This window comes from Marmota monax, unplaced genomic scaffold (genome assembly GCF_021218885.2).
Source record: "Marmota monax isolate L192 unplaced genomic scaffold, Marmota_monax_Labrador192_F-V1.1 WCK01_AAM20220418_F8-fsc00145, whole genome shotgun sequence".
NCBI lineage: Eukaryota > Metazoa > Chordata > Mammalia > Rodentia > Sciuridae > Marmota > Marmota monax.
In genome coordinates, this window is record NW_026695201.1 from 3,569,768 (window position 1) to 3,589,129 (window position 19,362).

The 19,362-nt window shown below is 39.3% G+C and overlaps 1 protein-coding gene and 1 long non-coding RNA gene across 3 annotated transcripts in view; one reads left to right on the plus strand and one right to left on the minus strand.

Moving 5' to 3' along the window:
* Window positions 1–12,600, plus strand: part of LOC124082619 (uncharacterized) — a 37,969-nt gene extending 25,369 nt beyond the window's left edge. Inside the window, exons 2-4 of the long non-coding RNA XR_006848442.2 lie at window positions 4,183–4,334; window positions 4,522–4,591; window positions 12,336–12,600. This is a non-coding gene — a long non-coding RNA (uncharacterized LOC124082619). The remainder of the gene's footprint in view (window positions 1–4,182; window positions 4,335–4,521; window positions 4,592–12,335) is intronic.
* Window positions 1–19,362, minus strand: part of Copa (COPI coat complex subunit alpha) — a 45,238-nt gene that overhangs the window by 3,657 nt on the left and 22,219 nt on the right. The window contains exons 11-27 of one of the 2 annotated variants that reach the window (XM_046429079.2): window positions 18,471–18,621; window positions 16,807–16,873; window positions 15,326–15,401; window positions 13,302–13,384; window positions 12,352–12,491; window positions 11,724–11,809; window positions 11,470–11,608; window positions 7,803–7,965; window positions 7,554–7,700; window positions 6,383–6,572; window positions 6,184–6,279; window positions 3,458–3,546; window positions 3,139–3,262; window positions 2,101–2,190; window positions 1,627–1,736; window positions 1,061–1,138; window positions 609–677 (exon numbers count right to left, since the gene is read on the minus strand). In XM_046429079.2, coding sequence (XP_046285035.1) covers window positions 609–677; window positions 1,061–1,138; window positions 1,627–1,736; window positions 2,101–2,190; window positions 3,139–3,262; window positions 3,458–3,546; window positions 6,184–6,279; window positions 6,383–6,572; window positions 7,554–7,700; window positions 7,803–7,965; window positions 11,470–11,608; window positions 11,724–11,809; window positions 12,352–12,491; window positions 13,302–13,384; window positions 15,326–15,401; window positions 16,807–16,873; window positions 18,471–18,621 — 1,898 coding nt within the window. Of the gene's footprint in view, window positions 1–608; window positions 678–1,060; window positions 1,139–1,626; window positions 1,737–2,100; window positions 2,191–3,138; window positions 3,263–3,457; window positions 3,547–6,183; window positions 6,280–6,382; window positions 6,573–7,553; window positions 7,701–7,802; window positions 7,966–11,469; window positions 11,636–11,723; window positions 11,810–12,351; window positions 12,492–13,301; window positions 13,385–15,325; window positions 15,402–16,806; window positions 16,874–18,470; window positions 18,622–19,362 lie in introns of both variants that reach the window. The other variant, XM_046429078.2, reaches the window with a different exon arrangement.

Consider the following 19,362-nt stretch of genomic DNA (forward strand, 5'->3'; position numbering starts at 1 on the left):
AAGGTATGTTGACACCAAATTCACATCTTCATACATATATTGTGTATAGTGATGAGGGTCTCCTTTCACTATCCATGCTATTCCCCTTCTCCCTCCCTTTCCCTCCCACCCCTATTCCCTAAGTAATTAACTTTTCTATACTCGTTTTCAGTAAAATACACTTAATTGTAAGGATCTACTTATTTAATAATATCTATCAAGTATTTATCATAGTGCTTTGCCCACAGTGTACAGTGAAAAAATGTTAGTGATTGTTGCAGTTATTATTACTGTTATAACACATGGCTTAGTGTTCAAAACATACACCTGTTCAGGAAGGGATGCTGATCTCACTAATGTGAGCCAGAAAACAAGATATAAAGGAGTGGAAATGGCTGGAAGGATCAACCTTATAAGATTACTAGGCCAGGAGGAAAGCAGGTAAGAGGAAGGTCTTAAAAGGCAAGTTTCTTAAGCAAGACAAAGAGCGTTCATGATAAATACACACCTCTGTCTTTGTGAGTCAGATCATTGCCGTCTGGTTAAAAAAAATGAGTCAACCTTCTCCCTGAGCCCCTGGGCTAGGTATACTCAAGAGAAAAGGCCAAGGTTACTTTAAGAAGACTTACCCGCATGGCTGTTTCAAAAGAGCCTGCCAGGATGTGATCAACTGGAAGCTGAGAGTTATTGCACCAGATCTAACAAGAAGCAGAAAAGCCAATCCAAGTGAAATTTTGCCTTTTTTCTTCGCAAATTATCCTCCTCCATATGTATTAAAAGAAAAGTATTTAGCTGGGTGCAGTGGCACATGCCTATAATCCCAGTGACTCAGGAGGCTGAGGCAGGAGGATCTCAAAGCCAGCCTCAGCAACTAAGCAAGGCCCTAGGCAAATCAGTGAGGCCTTGTCTCTAAATAAAATATAAAAAGGGCTGTGGATGTGGCTCAGTAGTTAAGCCTCCTGGGTTCAATCCCTGGTACAAAAAAAAAAAAAAAAAAAATTATCCAATACTTTCCCCACACTAATCCATTATTAACCATCACAGAAACACTCATCCCATGGGGCTGTGCTTTCCTTCTTACTTGAGTTGGGCTTGTTCCCTTAGTTGGGGGCACAAAGAACCCATCTTCAGCCCCACCACTTGCTCCAGGGGGTACATCCTAAAGGAAAAACAAAATGTAAGTCATTTTTAAGCCATTCAAATACTTCATTCTGTGAATCTAAAACACTTATTTCCTACCTCTATTGGTGAGAGGGAGTGGCATTTGTGGGAGGAGACCCCCATAATAGGAGCCACATCACCAGGAATGAAATGACATACCTACCAGAAGTCCCAATTTAGATTTTGAAAACCTGCTGCCCTTTTCATAAGCTGCTGCTGGCACAACCCTAATTATTCTTTCTCTCAAATGGGAGATAAGTATCAAATTAGAGATAGGTCCTTCCTCTTTAAGGACAAATGAAAGTGATAAGGCCACTAACTCAAGACTCTCATTCTTCCTTCTTTCAAACGGGAGATAAGCATCAGATTAGGAGGCCTATCTAGACCCCTACCTTTTGGAGACCTCAGGGCAGGTGTGTGTAGGGGGCTGTGGTAAGGCCACTGGCTGTCACAGGGAGAAATGCAGAGGGTAAGAATTCCACATACCAGCTCAGGGGGGAGCTCCAGATCTTCTTCTACATCCCAGCCACCTCCTTCTTCCTGTCCTTTGCCAAGAGCATCATCCCCCAAACCTTCTGTAGCCTCCACAAACCCATCTGTAAGGAAAATCCAGATCAAAACAGATTTGGGTACTGGTATAATCTTAGCCAAAAGAAAGCAACATGTGGCCGGGCGCCTGTAATCCCAGAGGCTTGGGAAGCTGAGGCAGGAGGATTCCAAGTTCAAAGCCAGTCTCAGCAATGGCGAAGCACTTAGCAAATCAGTGAGACCCTATCTCTAAATAAAATACAAAATATGGATGAGGATATGGCTCAGTGGCCCACTGCCTGAGTTCAATCCCTGGGACCAAAAAAAAAAGAAAGCAACATGATGGGATCCTAGCAGGCTCCATGGTTTGGAAGCCTAAAGAAGTGCTCCACAACTAGTCCCAATGCAGGGAGTCCATCTCCCCATACATACCTTCATCCAGCTGCAGTTCAGCATCCTCTCCCCAGCCCTCTGTACCAACAGTGTCAATGTCAATGTCAGCTGCCAGTGCTCCTCCCTTCCCTACCAACGGAAGGAATAGAAATAAGCTGGTTAGAGCCCAGCAAAGTCTGAAATACGGTCTTCTCTGTAGGCAAGTTGCATCCTTTCAAAAACAGTTGCCTAGGTCTTGTCTGCTTATTATTTTCATATACTGTTTATTTTTGTGGTTATATGTTGTGCTAACTTGTAATAGGCTTCACAGAGAGAGGGAACAAGAGATAACCAGACTTACTGCTACCACAAACTGGCTCTTCCTGCTTACCAGTCTTTGGCTCCCAACTCTTGGAATTTCTTCTTGAGATCTTTGCTAAGTTATCAATGTAGTGTATGCAAAGCATGAGGACACAGGGTAGGTGGAGGAGATAGTTTAGGATCTTATTAGAAGTGACTAGTATGTGTATCCAAGAAAATAGGAGGAGGTAAGGGAGGCAGTGGTAGAGGCAGTGGTAGAAGTAGAGAATGGTAGTATACATATACCCGCTGGACATAATTAGAGGTAGCTGAATTTGTACTTCAGGACTGCATGTCATAAATGATAAAATACAAACAGACAATATGACTATATATATGGTAAAACCTAGTGAATATACCAAAATATTTACAAAGGTTACTAGTGGTAGTAGAGGGATCCTTTCTTTCTCTTCTCAACTCCTTTTTATTTTTACTGATCTCAAAAAGCCTTTGTTCATGGGGCTGGGTGTGTAGTTCAGTGATTGAACACTTGCCTAGCACGTGTCAGGTCCTGGGTTCAATTCCCATATTCCAAGCCCCCCCCCCCCCCAAACACCTGCCCGGCAAAAAAAAAAAAAAAGCCTTTGTTCAGTTTTTAAGACCATAGCTCTGACTGGCATTTCAGTGCTCCATGAGGCTTCATACATACAAAGGACAGATGAAACTAAGTGCTAATGGTACTCTCTAGGATAGTTCTTACAAAACAACAGAAGTGCCATGGAAGAAATGGGCACTGACCCTTGCTGGCAATGGAGCCTTCAAAGAAGCCTTTTGACACAGTCAATAATGGCCAATTGGTATCCAATGGCATGATAGGTGCAGGTGGCTGGAGCAGCTTGGCATTAGGGTCAATGTCTGGGATCTGAGAGGTCGAAGAAGAAAAGAGGTTAAACACAAGAACAGCTCTCAGGAATCTTGTAGAAAAGGTTATTTGAGCTCATGTATTTCTCAGTCTTTCTCTGTAACCAGGTGGGAAGAATAAAATTTATAGTTTTAAATTGTTCCTAGATCTGAGTTAATCCTATATTCAGAGACACTCATGAAAATAAAGACTCACTGTCTCCTTCTCTGGGTCAAATGTCTCTTTCAGGCTCTCAGCTTCTTCATCTAAGCCATGGGTAGCAGCTGTGAGATAGGCCAGGGACTCTGTAGAAAAAAACAGTTTGTGTTCTAGGCACATTTCCAAGTGAATGTGGTAGACTGAGATGACCTTCCAGTGATCCCTATCTTCTGGTATTCAAGTGCTTGCATAATATCCTCCCCTATTTAATTGAAAGCTACTAGCTACTAAAAGACAGAATATGGCAGAAGTAATGGGATATCATTTCCAAGATTAGCTTATGATTCCCCCCCGGCACCCCGAGAACTGGGGATTAAATCCAGGGGTGCTCTACCACTGAGTTATGACACCAGTCCCTTTTTACTTTGAGACATGGTCTTACTAAGTTGTCCAGGCCTTGAACTTTCAATCATCCTGCCTCAGATTTGAGACACTGGGATTACAGGCCTGTGCCACTGTGCTTGGCTGTAGCTTCTATCTAGAGTACTTCTTGCTCACTTACTCTGAAGGAAACCAGTTGCCATGTTGTGAACTTCCCTATTAAGAAGCCAATATGGGGGCTGGGAATGTGGCTCAAGCGGTAATGGGCATGCCTGGCATGCGCGGGGCAGTGGGTTCGATCCTCAGCACCACATAAAAATAAAATAAAGATGTTGTGTCCACCGAAAACTGAAAAATAAATATTAAAAAATTCTCTCTCTTAAAAAAAAAAAAAAAAAAAGAAGTTAATATGGCAAGGAAATGATGCCTCCCGGACAGCAGAGAAAGGACCTGAGGAATACCAACACCCATGAGTAGAAGTGGAATTAGGAGAATTCAATCTGGAATATAGACTTCGGATAGACAAGAGCTAAGCCATTCTCCAAACAGTGAGGTAATGAACTTTGTTGTTTTAAACTACAAATTAAATGCTTGAGACCAGAAGTGTTTCAAAGATTTTCCCCTTTACAGATTTTGGAATATTGCAGACTTTACTGGTTAATTATCCCTAATCCAGAAATACGAAACATAAAATGTTTCAAAATCTAAAAATTTTTTTTTTTTAAATATTTATTTTTTAGTTTTCGGCAGATACAACATCTTTGTTTGTATGTGGTGCTGAGGATCGAACCCGGGCCGAATGCATGCCAGGTAAGCGCGCTACCGCTTGAGCCACATCCCCAGCCCCCTCTAAAAATTTTTGACCATGTTGGTACCAAGATGTTTTGGATTTTGGAACATTTTGGATTAGGAATGCTCAGTCTGTACCAGGTTTTAGGTAGATCTATTGCACATTGATTAATTGGTAATGAATATAGTTACTCATTTTTAAGATAAATCATTAGTGTTCATGACAACCTTGGGTCCTATCATGTCCTACATCTAGCACTTTAACAAGTCATATTGGTTCTATTTTCAAAATAAATCCCAAGCTGGGCACGGTGGTACAACCCTGTAATCCCCAAGACTGGGGAGGCTGAGGCAGAAAGATTGGGTGTTCAAAGGCAGCCTCAGCAACTTAGCAAGGCCCTATGCAACTTACTGAGACCTTGCCTCAAAATAAAAAATAAAAAGGGCTAAGGATGTGGCTCAGTGGTTAAGTGTCCCTGGGTTCAATACCTGTTACCAAAAACAAAACAAAACCAGAAAAACCAAACTCCTGAATCTGACCATTGCTTATTCCTCCACTAGTTAGTATCTTGATCAAACCATAATTTTCACCTTTTTTCTTCCTTAAAATATATCTCAAACACAGTGAATTTTAAACAACAACAACAACAAAGAAGCCTTAAATGCACACATGAATAAATAACGAGTGAAATCTCTACACTGGAAACAAAGGAATTCTAATGACATCCAACCAATTGCATTTTCTAGGCTGTCTGCTCTGGGACTTTAAGGTATTTGAATGAGAAAGCAATGAATTGTACTCTTGACATCACTAATGTCAATTGTTTGCCTTCTCTTCTTCTTCTTCTTTTTTTTTTTTTGCTGTGGTACTGCGGATTGAACCCCAGGCCTTATACTTGTGACGCAGGCATTCTACCAACTAAGCTACATTCCCAGTCCTGCGGTGGAACTTTAAAACCACCTCTTTCACTGGGTATGGTTGTATACTCCTGTAATCCCAGTGGCTTAGGAGGCTGAGGCAGGAGGATCATGAGTTCAAAGCCAGCCTCAGAAACTTAGTGAGGCTCTAAGCAACTCAGTGATACCCTAAGCAACTTAGTGATACCCTGTCTCTAAATAAAATATAAAAAAGGGTTGGGATGTGACTCAGTGGTTGAATGCCCCTGGGTTAAATCCCTGGTACCGGGCTGGGGATGTGGCTCAAGCGGTAGCACGCTCGCCTGGCATGCGTGCGGCCCGGGTTCGATCCTCAGGACCACATACAAACAAAGATGTTGTGTCCGCCGAAAACTAAAAAATAAATATTAAAAAAAAAAAAAAAAAAAAAAAAAAAAATCCCTGGTACCAAAGAAACAAAAATTAAAATAAATAAATAAAACCACTCCTTTCCCATGACCATTTTCCCAGGGATGTCAGCCAGACTGAATATTCTGGACACACTTCAAATTTGGCTTTGAGAAAATCTTCTGAGCATGGTATACACGTTTCTATTGAAAAAAAGATAAAATAACAATAGAGGGCAATTCCTCACCCCTACACATGAATAACTCAACTTGAACAGAAAACACTCCTAAGGCCCCAAAGAAACCAGTGAGTCTTGGATAGATACTTACTCTGCCCACAGTTCTTTAGGATCCGCACTCGCTCTGACACATCACCCAGGTATAGGGCATTCTGATAATGACCACTCATGTCCTTCCGAATTTCAGCTGCACCAAGTCAATAAGAGACACCAAGTTAGATCTCCTCTCTCTTGTCTATTTGCCCTCCACTGTACCCCCCACTTCCCATCTTTCATTTTTAGGCCCTCACCAATCTTCATCATCTTGCGAAGTTTCTCCAGGTTGCCAGTGATAAGGTATAGGAAGGAAAGTTTATCAAAGTTTTTGGTGCGCTGATAGCACATTTCCACAATCTGGTGGTTCCCTTGTAGCAGGGCCACTTCTCCTAGCTTTTCCCAGCAGTTCTTGTCATCCAGTGCTTTGGCTGCTTCGAGAGCAATCTAAAGACACCCAGGATCAGTGTTAACAGGGTACTGCGAAGGATGCTATGACTCAAAACCAAGCACTTAGCAATGAAAGCATTTGCTGAAATAAATTTCCTAATGAACTTCCTTTACTTTTAAGTACTCCTAGCTTTCACTGTATTTTTTTTTTTAATTGAGAATCCTATCTACAAATAGGATCTTTGGATTCACGAACAGAAGAAATCATCACAGTATATTATCCTCATCCTCAGAAATTTGCTTTTATGCCAGGTGTGGTGGCACACACCTATAGTCCCAGTTGCTTGGGAGGCTGAGGCAGGAGGACCACGAGTTCAAAGTCAGCCTCAGCAACTTAGTAAAATTCTGTCTCAAAATAAAATATAAAAAAGGGCTGGGGATGTGGCTCAGTGGTTAAGTGCCTTTGAGTTCAAACCCCAGCACTCCACCCCATACACACATGGAAAAAAAAAGAAAAAAGAAATTAGCCTTTACAACAGAATCACTTAGCAGCTGCTGATTCCACAGGGACAGTTCTTGCTTAGCTATCTTATTTTCTATCTGCCAGATTTGAAGAGCCACAGAGGCTTCAAGAAAGGCAGAAGATATAATAAAAGAAGGAAGTATAGAACTGGAAAAACAAGTCTCCTAAGCTCTCTTCTCCTTTGCAAATAATGCCTGTACCCTCTGTACCTCAATAATTAATAAGCACTCTGTTGTCTAAACAAGATCAAGTGTCAAGGAAATAATGAGATATATGAAATTTCATGTAATCTTGCTTTTATCCTAGAAATTAGTGAATTCAAACTAAGAATAAAAATATGGTAAATAAAAGTAGAAATAGGCAAACAGCAACAGGAAGATGGTTTAATCTAATAACTAAAAAATTCTATCATTGTAGTTTAAGAAGCAAGTTCGGGATAATACCCCACCTCCTGCCCCCAACCCTTTCACCTTCTCTAAAAATGATCTGGGGCCGAATGACCATATTCCTCTCACCTCAATATTTCCACACTCCAGTGCCAAACTAAAGCGAGTTTTCTCATCCTTGACGAAATGCAGTGCCACTTCAGGATAGCCCTTCTTCTGAAGATAAGCAATGATAGACTGGCCAACTAGTTTGGCATTCCTCACCATATGTAGTACCTAGACATTTGGGGTTGGGTAGAGTAGGAAGTAGAGATTACTTACAACAAAAAAGGAATGTTTCCCCTCTTGATACCTCTAGTATGCTCCCTCACTCCATACCTCATCATATTTTCTGTTGATCAGGGCCAGTTTGAATTTGAATTCAGTGGGATCAATGGTGAGTACCCGAGGACGACACTCTCTGTCTAGGCAATATACATTGTTGCCCTTTACTCGTGTGACATAGATGGGTAAATCCAGAGTTCGAATGATTCCGTGGTCCCTAAGAATAGGGAGTAGAGATTGCAACTATGAGTAAGTGAGGGAAAAATCTAGCCTGTGAAAAAATGAACAAGCCAAGGGCACATCCTTTTGGGGGTGGGGGACACTGGGGATTGAATCCAGGGGAGCTTAACCTCAGAGACAAATCCCCAGCTCTTTGTATATATTTATGCTTATATAATGTCTGTACACTACAAGTTCACCCTTAGGGGGCTGGTGAAGCAACTCAGTTGGCAGAGTACTTGCCTAGCATGTGCAAGGCCCTGAGTTCAATCCCTAGTACCACCTCAAAATAAACAAACAACAACAAAACAATAAAAGTGCACCCTTAGAAAGCTTTATCAATGTAAAAGCATTTGAAAGAAGAAACAAAACTGTCACTGCCCACAGATGCTGAGTATTCAAGAAAATAAAAAATAAATTAGAAATTAACAGGAGTGTAACAAGGTCTTCAAAATAAAATTGATATAAATCTAACCAAAGAAACACAAAATATCTATAGATAAACTATAAAACTTAATTGAAATGTATTCCACTATTGCCACATACACACATAAATAAATAAATAAAATCCTAAAATGTTTAATCTAGAAGTACTATAAGAAGTTATTTATTAGGGGAAAAAGACCACTACATATATAGAAACAAATGCACAAATTCACAAAAAAAGATACAAATTAAAGCAACAAGAATTCATTTTTATTATTCTCTTAGAAATCAGGTGAGTTGAGAAGTTCTCAAGAATTCAGTGCCTTAAGCTGAGCACAGATTTTAGATTTGAGCTAGCCTTAGTAATTTAGCAAAACCCTATGCAACTTAATGAGATGCTGTCTCAAAATTTAAAAAATGAAAAAGACTAAAAGACTAAGATTGTTGCTCAGTGGTTAAGCACCCTTGGGTTCAAAAAAAATTTTTTTTTGGTGTCTTCCCTCTTATATTAAGTGGAGAAATATATTAATAACTACTTACTAGGATTTTTATAAATAAATGTGATAATTCCTGTGAATCATCAAAAACAAACAAACAAACAAAAAACCTTAATTCAAAGACACTTCAAATGACCTAAATGAGAAGCTACTATACCATGTTTACAGATCAGAAAATCAATATTGTAAAGATGATAATTAACTTCAAATTGACATACTGGATGCAACCCAAACTTCAGTTGATTTCATGTTTGGAAAAAAACAAAAACAAAAAAACCTAGAAAAGATTAGAGGACCTGTTTTATTACATGTGAAGATTTATCATAAAGCTACAATATAAGAAAATGTGCAATCAGAGCAGAGACAGATCACAGAAAAAAACCTTGCATTTTTTTTTTTTAATTGTAGTTGGACACAATACTTTTATTTATTTATTTATTTTTATGTGGTGCTGAGGATTGAACCCAAGGCCTCTCCCATCTAGGTGAGCACTCTACCACTGAGCCACAACCCCAGTCCCCCAAAATCCTTGCATTTTTGAAAACATGACTTACATGTGACAAAAATGGCACTGTAGAACAATGGGGAAAGGGTAAACTTTTAATAAATGATGCTGGGCAGCTGCTTGATCTTATTGAAAAGTACAGAACTGATCACCTTATATCTCATACCATGTGCAAAAATCAACTTCAGGTAGATTACAAATATAAAAGGCAAAACTATAAACTTTTTGTAAGAAAATATAGAAGAATGCCTATAGAGGTCACTAATTTCTTTTAATATATAGGATACAAAGCCCAACTATCCATAAAGGATAAGATTTCATAAATTTACACTGAAATTAATTTCTATTGCTTTATTAAGGAATAACAAAAATAGAATCAGAAAACATGATTTTAATATTTGTAACAGCCCTGACAAAGGATTGATATCCAAATATATTAAGAACTCACACAAAATAACAACAAAATAAAATGGGAAAGATTAGGTAATTGGGAAAGAATAGATAACTCAATGGAAAAATAGAGCAAAGCCAGGTGCAGTGGTATACACCTGTAATCCCAGCTACCGGAGAGGAAGTGGGAACAGGATTACAAATTGGAGGCTGGCCTGGGCAAACAAGATCACCTTAAAAAGGAATGGGAATATAGGTCAGTGGTAGAGTACATGCCTAACAAGCACGAGGCCCAGGGTTTGATCCCCAATATTGGGGAATACAAAAAAAAAAAAAAAAACCTACAACAAAATCATAAAAATGAGACACCCTTACACATCTATCATATGCACAAAAGTGTCATATACCTGGTAAATGAGAAGGTATGTATACTCTAAGGTGCAGCAATTCTACTCTGGTATACATTCCAGAGAAATGGATGTATGTGTGTACCAGAAAATATGTAAAAGGATGTTTAAAAAGAGAATTGTTGTAATAGTCAAAAACTAGAATTCACTCAAATATCCCTTAAGAATAGTAACTCACACATGGTATAATCATATGATGAGACATTATATAATAATGAAATAAATAAATTAGAGGTACAGAATGAAAAAATCTTATAAAGAAAATATTGAGCAAGATAAAAAATAATATATTCAGTATAATTTCACTCATGTTCACTATACAAATTGTTTGCCATTCTATATATTTAAAAGTTATAAAATTTTCTACATTTGGGTTATAGTTCACAATTTTATTTCTTTTTCTTTTTTTAAAAAATTTTTTATTGGGCTGGGGATGTGGCTCAAGCGGTAGCACGCTCGCCTGGCATGCGTGCGGCCCGGGTTCGATCCTCAGCACCACATACATACAAAGATGTTGTGTCCACTGAAAACTAAAAAAATAAAATAAATATTAAAAAAAAAAAAAAAAAAAAAAAAAAAATTTTTATTTATTTGTATGTGGTGCTGAGATCAACCCAGGGCCTCACACATGCTAGGCAAGTACTCTACCACTGAGCCACAACTCCAGCCCCACAATTTTATTTCTACCTTTTTTTTTTTTAAATCTTGTTTTTCTGAGACAGGGTCTCATTAAGTTGCCCAAGCTGGCCTCGAACTCTTGATCCTCCCGCCTTAGCCTCCCAAGTAGTTGGGATTGCAGGTATATGTCATGATTTTCTGGCATCACGATTTTTTAAAAAAATAATTTAATCCTCTTTCTTTTTAAAATAATTTTTAGTTGAAGGTGGACACAATACCTTTATTTTTATGTGGTGCTGAGGATCAAACTGAGTGCCTCATATGTGCTAGGCAGGTGCTCTGAACTCATAAAAATGAGATATTCTTACACATCTATCATATGCACAAAAATAAAAGTGTCATATACCTGGAAAATGAGAAGGTATGTATACTTCTATGGTGCAGCAATTCTACTCTGGTATACATATGAGGTACCCAGTCCTGGCCTCACAATTTTAAAAGAGTAGAAAAAAGTATATACTGATGTCTCTAGTACATAGTGCCAGACAAGGCTTTTCCATGAAGGAAGCTCACAGGGCACTTCAGTGACATCTTGAGATAGGACAGTGAGTTTTTAGAAGCTACCTTCTCCTGTTCTGTATTCCAGATAATAAACTTACCCAGTGGTGACAGCATATTTGATGTGGTTGCTTGTGGTATAGATAAACACCCCACTTTCATCCCAGGCCCCACTCTTGACACGAATATTCTCATGAATGTTACATAGAGCATCCAGTTTGCGGTTACAAATCACAATGGCTGTAAGAGGCAAAGGGCATGAGTGCTCTGTTGGACAGAATGAGTGCAGCAGACTGGCAGGGATGGGGGAGGGAGGGAGTGGGCTCTAAATCAGGGTGGATATATGAAAACTTACCATGTTTGGCCAGTAGTGCTACATGAGACATGTCTGCTGACCAGATAACATATTTCACCTTAGAAATTTTCACAGATGCCAGAGTCCTGAAATGAGAGAGAAGGTCAAACATGAATAGATCTGACTCCTGGGTCTAGGGTTAAAACCTATGTCCTTTTTGTTAATTTTTTTTTTTTTTTTTTTTAGTTATAGATGGATAAAATATCTTTGTTTATTTACTTTTATGTGGTGCTAGGGATCAATCAAACCCAGTGTCTCACACGTGAGAGGCAAACTCTCCAACACTGAGTTACAACCCCAGCCTAAGATCTAGGTCTTTTTATCCTCACACATAAACCCCAATTTCTCAATGTAATGCCAAATAAACATTTTCTGCATAGTAGCTCTGTAACTTAAAAATTTGGCTTGCATTATACTTCTCCTCTTTTCAAGCCCTTGCCTCTCATTTTCTCATATTATTAGGGATATTTACATATTTCATCCCTGGATTATAAACCCCTTTAAGCACAAGAACTGTGCCATTAACCTTGGTATCCCTCTTTGTTCCTTGGGAGAGAAAAGCTCCCACTAAAGTTGTCCACTCTCCCCCACTATATGCTTGTTTTTTTACAGGCACCTATCATGTTACCGTTTCTGCTGTACATCAAAGAGTGTGATGGAATCTGCATCTCGAAGTAGAAGATTGCCTGTGCCAGCATAGAAGATCTCATCACAGTTGGGCACCTGTACCTTTTTGGTGATCTCATTTTTCAAATTCTTGATCAGAAGCTGAAAGGAATGTTAAAGAATTAAGAGAAAAAGTGATTACACAAAATGATGACAGCTAATGACATCCCTCAGCAATTATTCCTTAGCTTCAATAAACTAAGTATATTTCTCTCTGTCCAAGTTAATCACACATCAGGTAGACAGATCACTCCAAAATCCTTTCTAAGGGTCTTAATATCATTAAAAAAAGAAAGAAAAAAAATTCTGAAGTCCAATGAAACTTGAGATTCTCAGTCAACCAGAGAGAGAAAACAGTACTTAGAGGGATAATTTTTTTTTTATTATTTATTTTTTAGTTTTCAGTGGACACAACATCTTTGTTTGTATGTGGTGCTGAGAATCGAACCTGGGCCGCACGCATGCAAGGCGAGCGCGCTACCGCTTGAGCCACATCCCCAGCCCCAGAGGGGGTTAAATTTTTGTTAAATATTTTCTCGAGAATTTTGTTTATCTTGTGCTGAACCTATTACATTTCAAGTTCCAATGGCGATAGGTCAAGTAGAGAGATCTACTCATCGTCCAACCCACTCATTTCAAATTTGATTCTGATTTCGGCTTTGCTCAAATGGTCAAGAGTGACTTTATCTTGCTTCTTAAGCCCAAAGCTACAGTAATATCAACTCAAATCAAAAAACTTTAAATCTGTCCCCCAGGGGGTTAGCTCAGGGCTAGGAATAAAGGCAGAGCCAATAGATGAGAACCACAGCTGTCAGGGGGGAATAAGGAAAAAACAGTACTTTTTATTTTGCAATACACAGGCCATTGCCACTACACTCCCCAAACTGGTTTCAGCTTTTAGTCTTAACTTACCGAATGCATTCGATCTAGGACAGCAAACCTATTTCGAGCAACCCAAACGGCTGTCAGGCCTGACGATCGCTTCCCTTCAGGGGCTGAAGAGAACAAAATCAAAGGGTAGGAGCATGTGGTGAGCTACTAGCAGGTGACAGAGTCAGATGCCATAGAGCTGCCAGTCTTGCTGGCTGCCATCTTGGCTTTGCCAGTTCAGCTGCTTCCTAACTAATTCAGCCATAACCTGAGGCTATTGTCAAGTGACTTTTCCCTACCAGTCCCCTCCAAACTCCAACCCCCACCCCTGCCAAGCCTCTTTCCTCTTGGCCAAGTGGCTGCACTTCAGCCAACACCATATACTGGCAGAAGGGCTGCCCATCTTGAGAGACAGCACACTCCATCAAGCTAACGAGCAGGGCCTCCCTGGCCAAGCTGTGGCACAGCAAGCAGCCTGTCAATGTCCTAGGACCTCCTATCAGAACAAACTGGAGTAGAGGCAGCCCCCTCCCCAGGTTGCAGCTGCTCCGCTGCTTTTAACATGCAAATGTAGACCTCCTAGTAAGGCACAGTGGGGCAGAGCACTCCCAACCAAATCTTGACAAGCGAGTTCTATGCTGGGCAGTATTTAGCACTAAGCTGTTGCTCTGTTAAGTGTTAAAGACTTATTACCCCAAAAGAGAGTTCCTCATTTCTGGTGGTTGATTAGAATTTTCCAATGGACACTCCTCTCTACCCTCTGAGAAACTTGTGAAAGATGCATTGAAATATTCTTTCATATATTATAACAGTAGAAAACTGGACAAAACATGCTGGTCACCCTTGCCTTATATTTCTCTGGCACCTAGAGTGGCAGACAATTTGAAAAACTAATTATCATAACCAACATTCCCTGTTTTAGGGGTCAGGGAACAACACTACTCCAGCTTTTGATTTTTCTTCCTCTGTTTCCCAACAAAGAGTCAAACCTTATAAATTATTATCTCCCTCAAAGGATGGAGAACAGAAAAGTGATAATGATAATAATAATAATAATAATAAAAGATATAATAATATATATAATATATACAAAAATAATAACTGAACAAAATATTTTAAACTAATAATTGTAAACAGATCTGGGGGGACAAAAGCAAGGGAGTAGGTTGGGAAGAACCAAATCACAAGATTTAGTTCTTAGTTCAGAATTGGCTTAAATGACTAATTTGTAAGGGGGACTTTGACTTACGGATACCAAATATATAGAGATTTTTCTCTGTCAGTATGAGCACATTTAAAAGGTGAACAGGATTAACAATAATGACCTGAGGCACCCACAAAAGGGACAGAGCTAGCAAAACATTTCTTGAGAATGTGTTGATGGGGTCTAAAATATGATCAAAGTCTGCTAGTGAAAGTGGGGACCTGTAGAATAAATCTCTGATATGCTAAAGTCTATAAACCCCCTGGAGGAAGAGCACTGATAGGAACAGAAGCCAGAGTAAAATCCATTCTGAGAATGTTTTGTCAGCAAGTTCTAATAGTAAGAACATCAACAAGGGATAGTGGTGATGAAAGAGGTAGGCAGGGGTCTCAGCTGGATCCTGGGATCCCAGGTGGGGCCCTGGGCTGTTAGCAGCCTCATCTTTTTGACATGCAAAAGGAAGCAAATCGGATCTGGATGTGGATAGAAGAGTATAAATCCCTAGTCCCAGGATGAGACATTGCAAGATTGGAACCACATTTTTAAATAAATGAAACTACCAGGGTGAAAGTCATATCAGCTGACAATAAACTAGGATAACATGCTGTGCTGAAAGAGAAAATGGAGAGTTTCTAATAACCAAATTATAAAATATATATATCTAGCTGGGGTAATAAAATGGAGGGGAAACATGAATATTTCACACCATGGTCGCCTCTGATGTAACTGTCAGCAGCACCTGCCAACAGACATGAGTGATGTGACCACAGCCTGGGGATGGGATGTGAAAACCTTGAAAAAGAATAATGATGTGGGTAAGGAGAGCTGGAAGCAGGTTTAGGTAGACAAAGAGCATGCCTACCATCAGGATTCTGCGAATCAGCATCTTTGGGGATGGTGTATAGATCATAGGTACTATTCTCTAAATTGCTGGCTCTCTGTAGGAGAAAAGGGAAATTAAAATGTTAGTGAGGAGCACCCAAGATACCAGTTTATTCTAACAGAGAAAACAGTTCCATTACACAGACAACAATATGAAACTATACTTCCTTCCCCCTTCACCCAGACAGTATTCAAATGTTGCCATATCTAAGAATTATAAAGCTCTTAGCTAACCAACTCAGCAATGATATTTTCTTTATCCTTTAAAGAGGCAGATTTTATCTGAATGAAAACCAAGATTGCCCTTTTCCACAAATCAAAAGCCTAAGATCCCTGACATTCTGGAGTCCCACCTGAATTATGCTTATTAATATAAAAAAGTTTGCTTGTGGCTCAAGCGGTAGCTTGCTCGCCTGGCATGCGTGCGGCCCGGGTTCGATCCTCAGCACCACATACAAACAAAGATGTTGTGTCTGCCGAAAACTAAAAAATAAATATTAAAAAATTCTCTCTCTCTCTCTTTCTTTAAAAAAAAAAAAAGTTTGCTTGAGAGAGAAAAAAAAAAGACATTAAAAAAAAATGCCAGGAGAATATGGGAATTGCCATAAGAATATGGGACTGCTAGATATTAAGAGAATGACCAAGATTGGACACTAGAGGTTATATGGGAAAAGATGTTTTAATTCTTTTAAATTTGGCCACTGGGCACTGAAATTAGAATGGTCTTTTTTTCCTCCCTTTTTTCTTTTTGCAAATTGTATGACAAGAAAGGCTTTGATGGGGCTGGGGTTGTGGCTCAGTGGTAGAGCACTTGCCTCGCACATGTAAGGCACTAGGTTCGATCCTTGGCACCACATAAAAAATAAATAAACAAAATGAAGTTATTGTGTTCATCTACAACTAAAAATATTATTTAAAAAAATAATATTTTATTTTTTAGTTGTAGATGGACACAGTATCTTTATTTTATTTTTATGTGGTGATGAGGATCGAACCCAGGGCTCGCACATGCTAGGCAAGCGATCTACCGCTGAGCCACAACCCCAGCCCTAAAAATATTCTTAAAAAAAAAAAAAAAGGCTTTGATTACTCTGAAGTCAACTTCATTGAAAAGAACCCCCTTCCAAAATCTATTTTCCCCCAAAGGGAGAGATCAATATAAGCATCTCCTTTGCATGGGATACATGTAAACTATCTCTCCAATCACTTTCAGTAATCTGGGTCATTCATCTTGAGGCTTCATTAAGTTTAGATATTATATTAGCCTTATGAAAGATTCATGTTCACAAACCTTCAATTTCCTTATGACAACTGAAGCCTTTCTAGTTTATGCTTAGTTTGTGTTCACTTGTTAGCTCCTGCAAAATGACCATTAAATAGCTTTTAAGAAGTCATCAGTTTCACTCTGGGGATCAGAAAAATACCTAAGGAGAATTTAGGAGGAATCCATAGGTTACTTACTGTACACAACAGGACTGCATTTTCTGCTGGATTGTATGACATATTAAAAACTGGAAACTTGGACCCACTAGAGATATATATAGAAAAAGGAGAAAACAGAATAGGTATAAGAATAGAAGAAAGGAATTATCCTTTTGTTTTTAATTTATTCATTTATTTGGTTCTGGGAATTGAACCCAGGGATGCTTTACCATTGAGCTACATCCCCAGTCCTTTTTATTCTGGGACAGGGTCTTGCTAAGTTACTGAGGGTCTCGCTAAGTTGCAGAGGCTGACCCCAAACTTGCCATCCTTCTACCTCAGTCTCCAAGGTCATTAGGATTATAGGCATGTGCCACCACACCCAGCACTTTTTATCTTTTTTTTTTAATTTTTTTTGTTTTAATTAGTTACACATGACAGTACAATGACATTGATATATCATACATCTGAATCAGAAGGGATATCATTTCTCATATTTCTGAGTGTACAGGTTGCAGAATCATATTGGTCATGCAGTCACATGTATACACATAGCAATAATGTCTGTTTCATTCTACTATCTTTATATACAAACTCATCAGTTTTATAAATATAAATAAAAATTGAATTTTTTTCTCCTTCTTTTTGTAGGGCTTGGGAGCTCATTGCAAGCTCTAGTACAAGCCAAATTATTCAATAAAAGGTAGGGTCAGCACTCACTATGGTTCTGCTTGGGTACAAATTCCTACACACAATTGCAATGGACACCACAGAGTAACTTGATGTGATGTCTCTGGCTGGTTTCTCCTGTCCCTTGGATTGTTCTCATAAACCCATCTTTTTATTGTAGTGATGCTAGAGGGTGGTTATCAAACTCGCATGCCAATGTTTGCCACTATGAATGTTTCAGCATGCTGATGCAGCTGGCTTTCCAAAAGGACAGTTCCTTTTGCCAGGCATCCCAGAGGTTATCATATCTTCAGAATTAAGAGTTTCCGGAGACATATATTCTCGTTTAGAGTTGTGTACATTTTGCTGGAAAGCAAAGAAAGAGTTATGGAAAACTAAAACTCTTTTATAAACCTCCATTATGGTACTTACCCTGTACTATAATCATTTAGGTCTATTAAACCACTATGCTATGAGATCTCTCAAGGCAGATATGCTAAATAAATGTTAAAAGGCCCATCTCTGGTCGGGCGTGGTGGTGGATGCCTGTAATGCCAGCAGCTCAGGAGGCTGAGGCAGGATTACTAGTTCAAAGCCAGCCTCAGCAACAGTGAGGCACTAAGCCACTCAGTGAGACCCTTTCTCTAAATAAAATATAAAAAAGGACTAGGATGTGGCTCAGTGAGGAAGCACCCCTAGGTTCAATCCCTAGTACCTGCACCCACCAAAAAAGGCATGTCTCCAATTTGGGATACTCTCTATCATGAACATTTTCCTGGTTTACAAACTATAACAGTACAATTTCCTCAGGGTCAATCAATAGCACTCTCAACAGAGAAATTCCCATTTTACTTCTGGTCACCTCCTTATTTGCCATGCTAGGGTTTAAACTGAGCAGGGTTATCCTTTGGGGATTTCATCTGTGATAGGAGGTGAGATCCAAAGGTCATTTAAAAGAAAGAGCCCTGTTTTGGGGCAATATATCACAGTGACTGATGAAAAGGTTTGTAAAAATAGAAACAAGTCAGATTTACCTCCTCAACTGCATTACAGCTACATCCTTAGAACTATTGAAATCCAGCTGACGTAAGAATCGGTCCTTGACATAATGCAGCATGTTGCCATGAACAGCATAAGCTGGCCGTTCCCGTTCTAGCTTAAACACAATCATGCCACCATCGTGACCTGGGGGATAGGAAACAGTGAGAAAAGAATTAACTATAGGGGGAAAAAAAAAAAAAATCTGGCACAAGGAGATGCACAAGGATGATTATATATGTAAGCAAAAATTAAGACAAGACACCTGCTATGGTTTGGATGTGGTTTGTCCCTCAAGGATTCATGTGCGGGAAATTTGATCTTAGTGTGGCAGTGCTGAGGTGCTAGAATTTTAAAGAACAGAGCTTAATAGAATGTGACTAGGTCATTAGAAGGTGAACCCTCAGAAGGGATTAATGTAGTTGTCTCAGAACAGTGATTAGTTCCCTTGAGAGTAGGTTGTTATACTAAGAGAGTAAGCCTGGTCCCTAAATCTTCTCTGGCTTCTTTCTGGCAATGGGATCTCTCCTTGCCCACACTCCTGCCAGGATGGTGTCAGCCATGCTGTGACACAGCCAAGGAGTCATCACAAGAGGACAAAGAGTTGTGGCTGCCTAATCTTGGACTTTAGACCTCCAAAACTCTGAGCTAAATAAACCTCTTTTTAAAAATAAAATAAAATATCCAGTGTTAGGGATTTTGTTACAGCAACAGAAAAAAACATTAATATAATACCTAAATGCATCCCTTATTTGCCTGAATTCTCACAATTCTTGAAATCTATTTTTTGGTTGTGGGGGGCTACTGGGGATTGAACCCAGGGTCACTTAAACACTGAGCTACATACCAGCCCTTTTTATTTTTTATTTTGAGACAGGGTATTGCTAA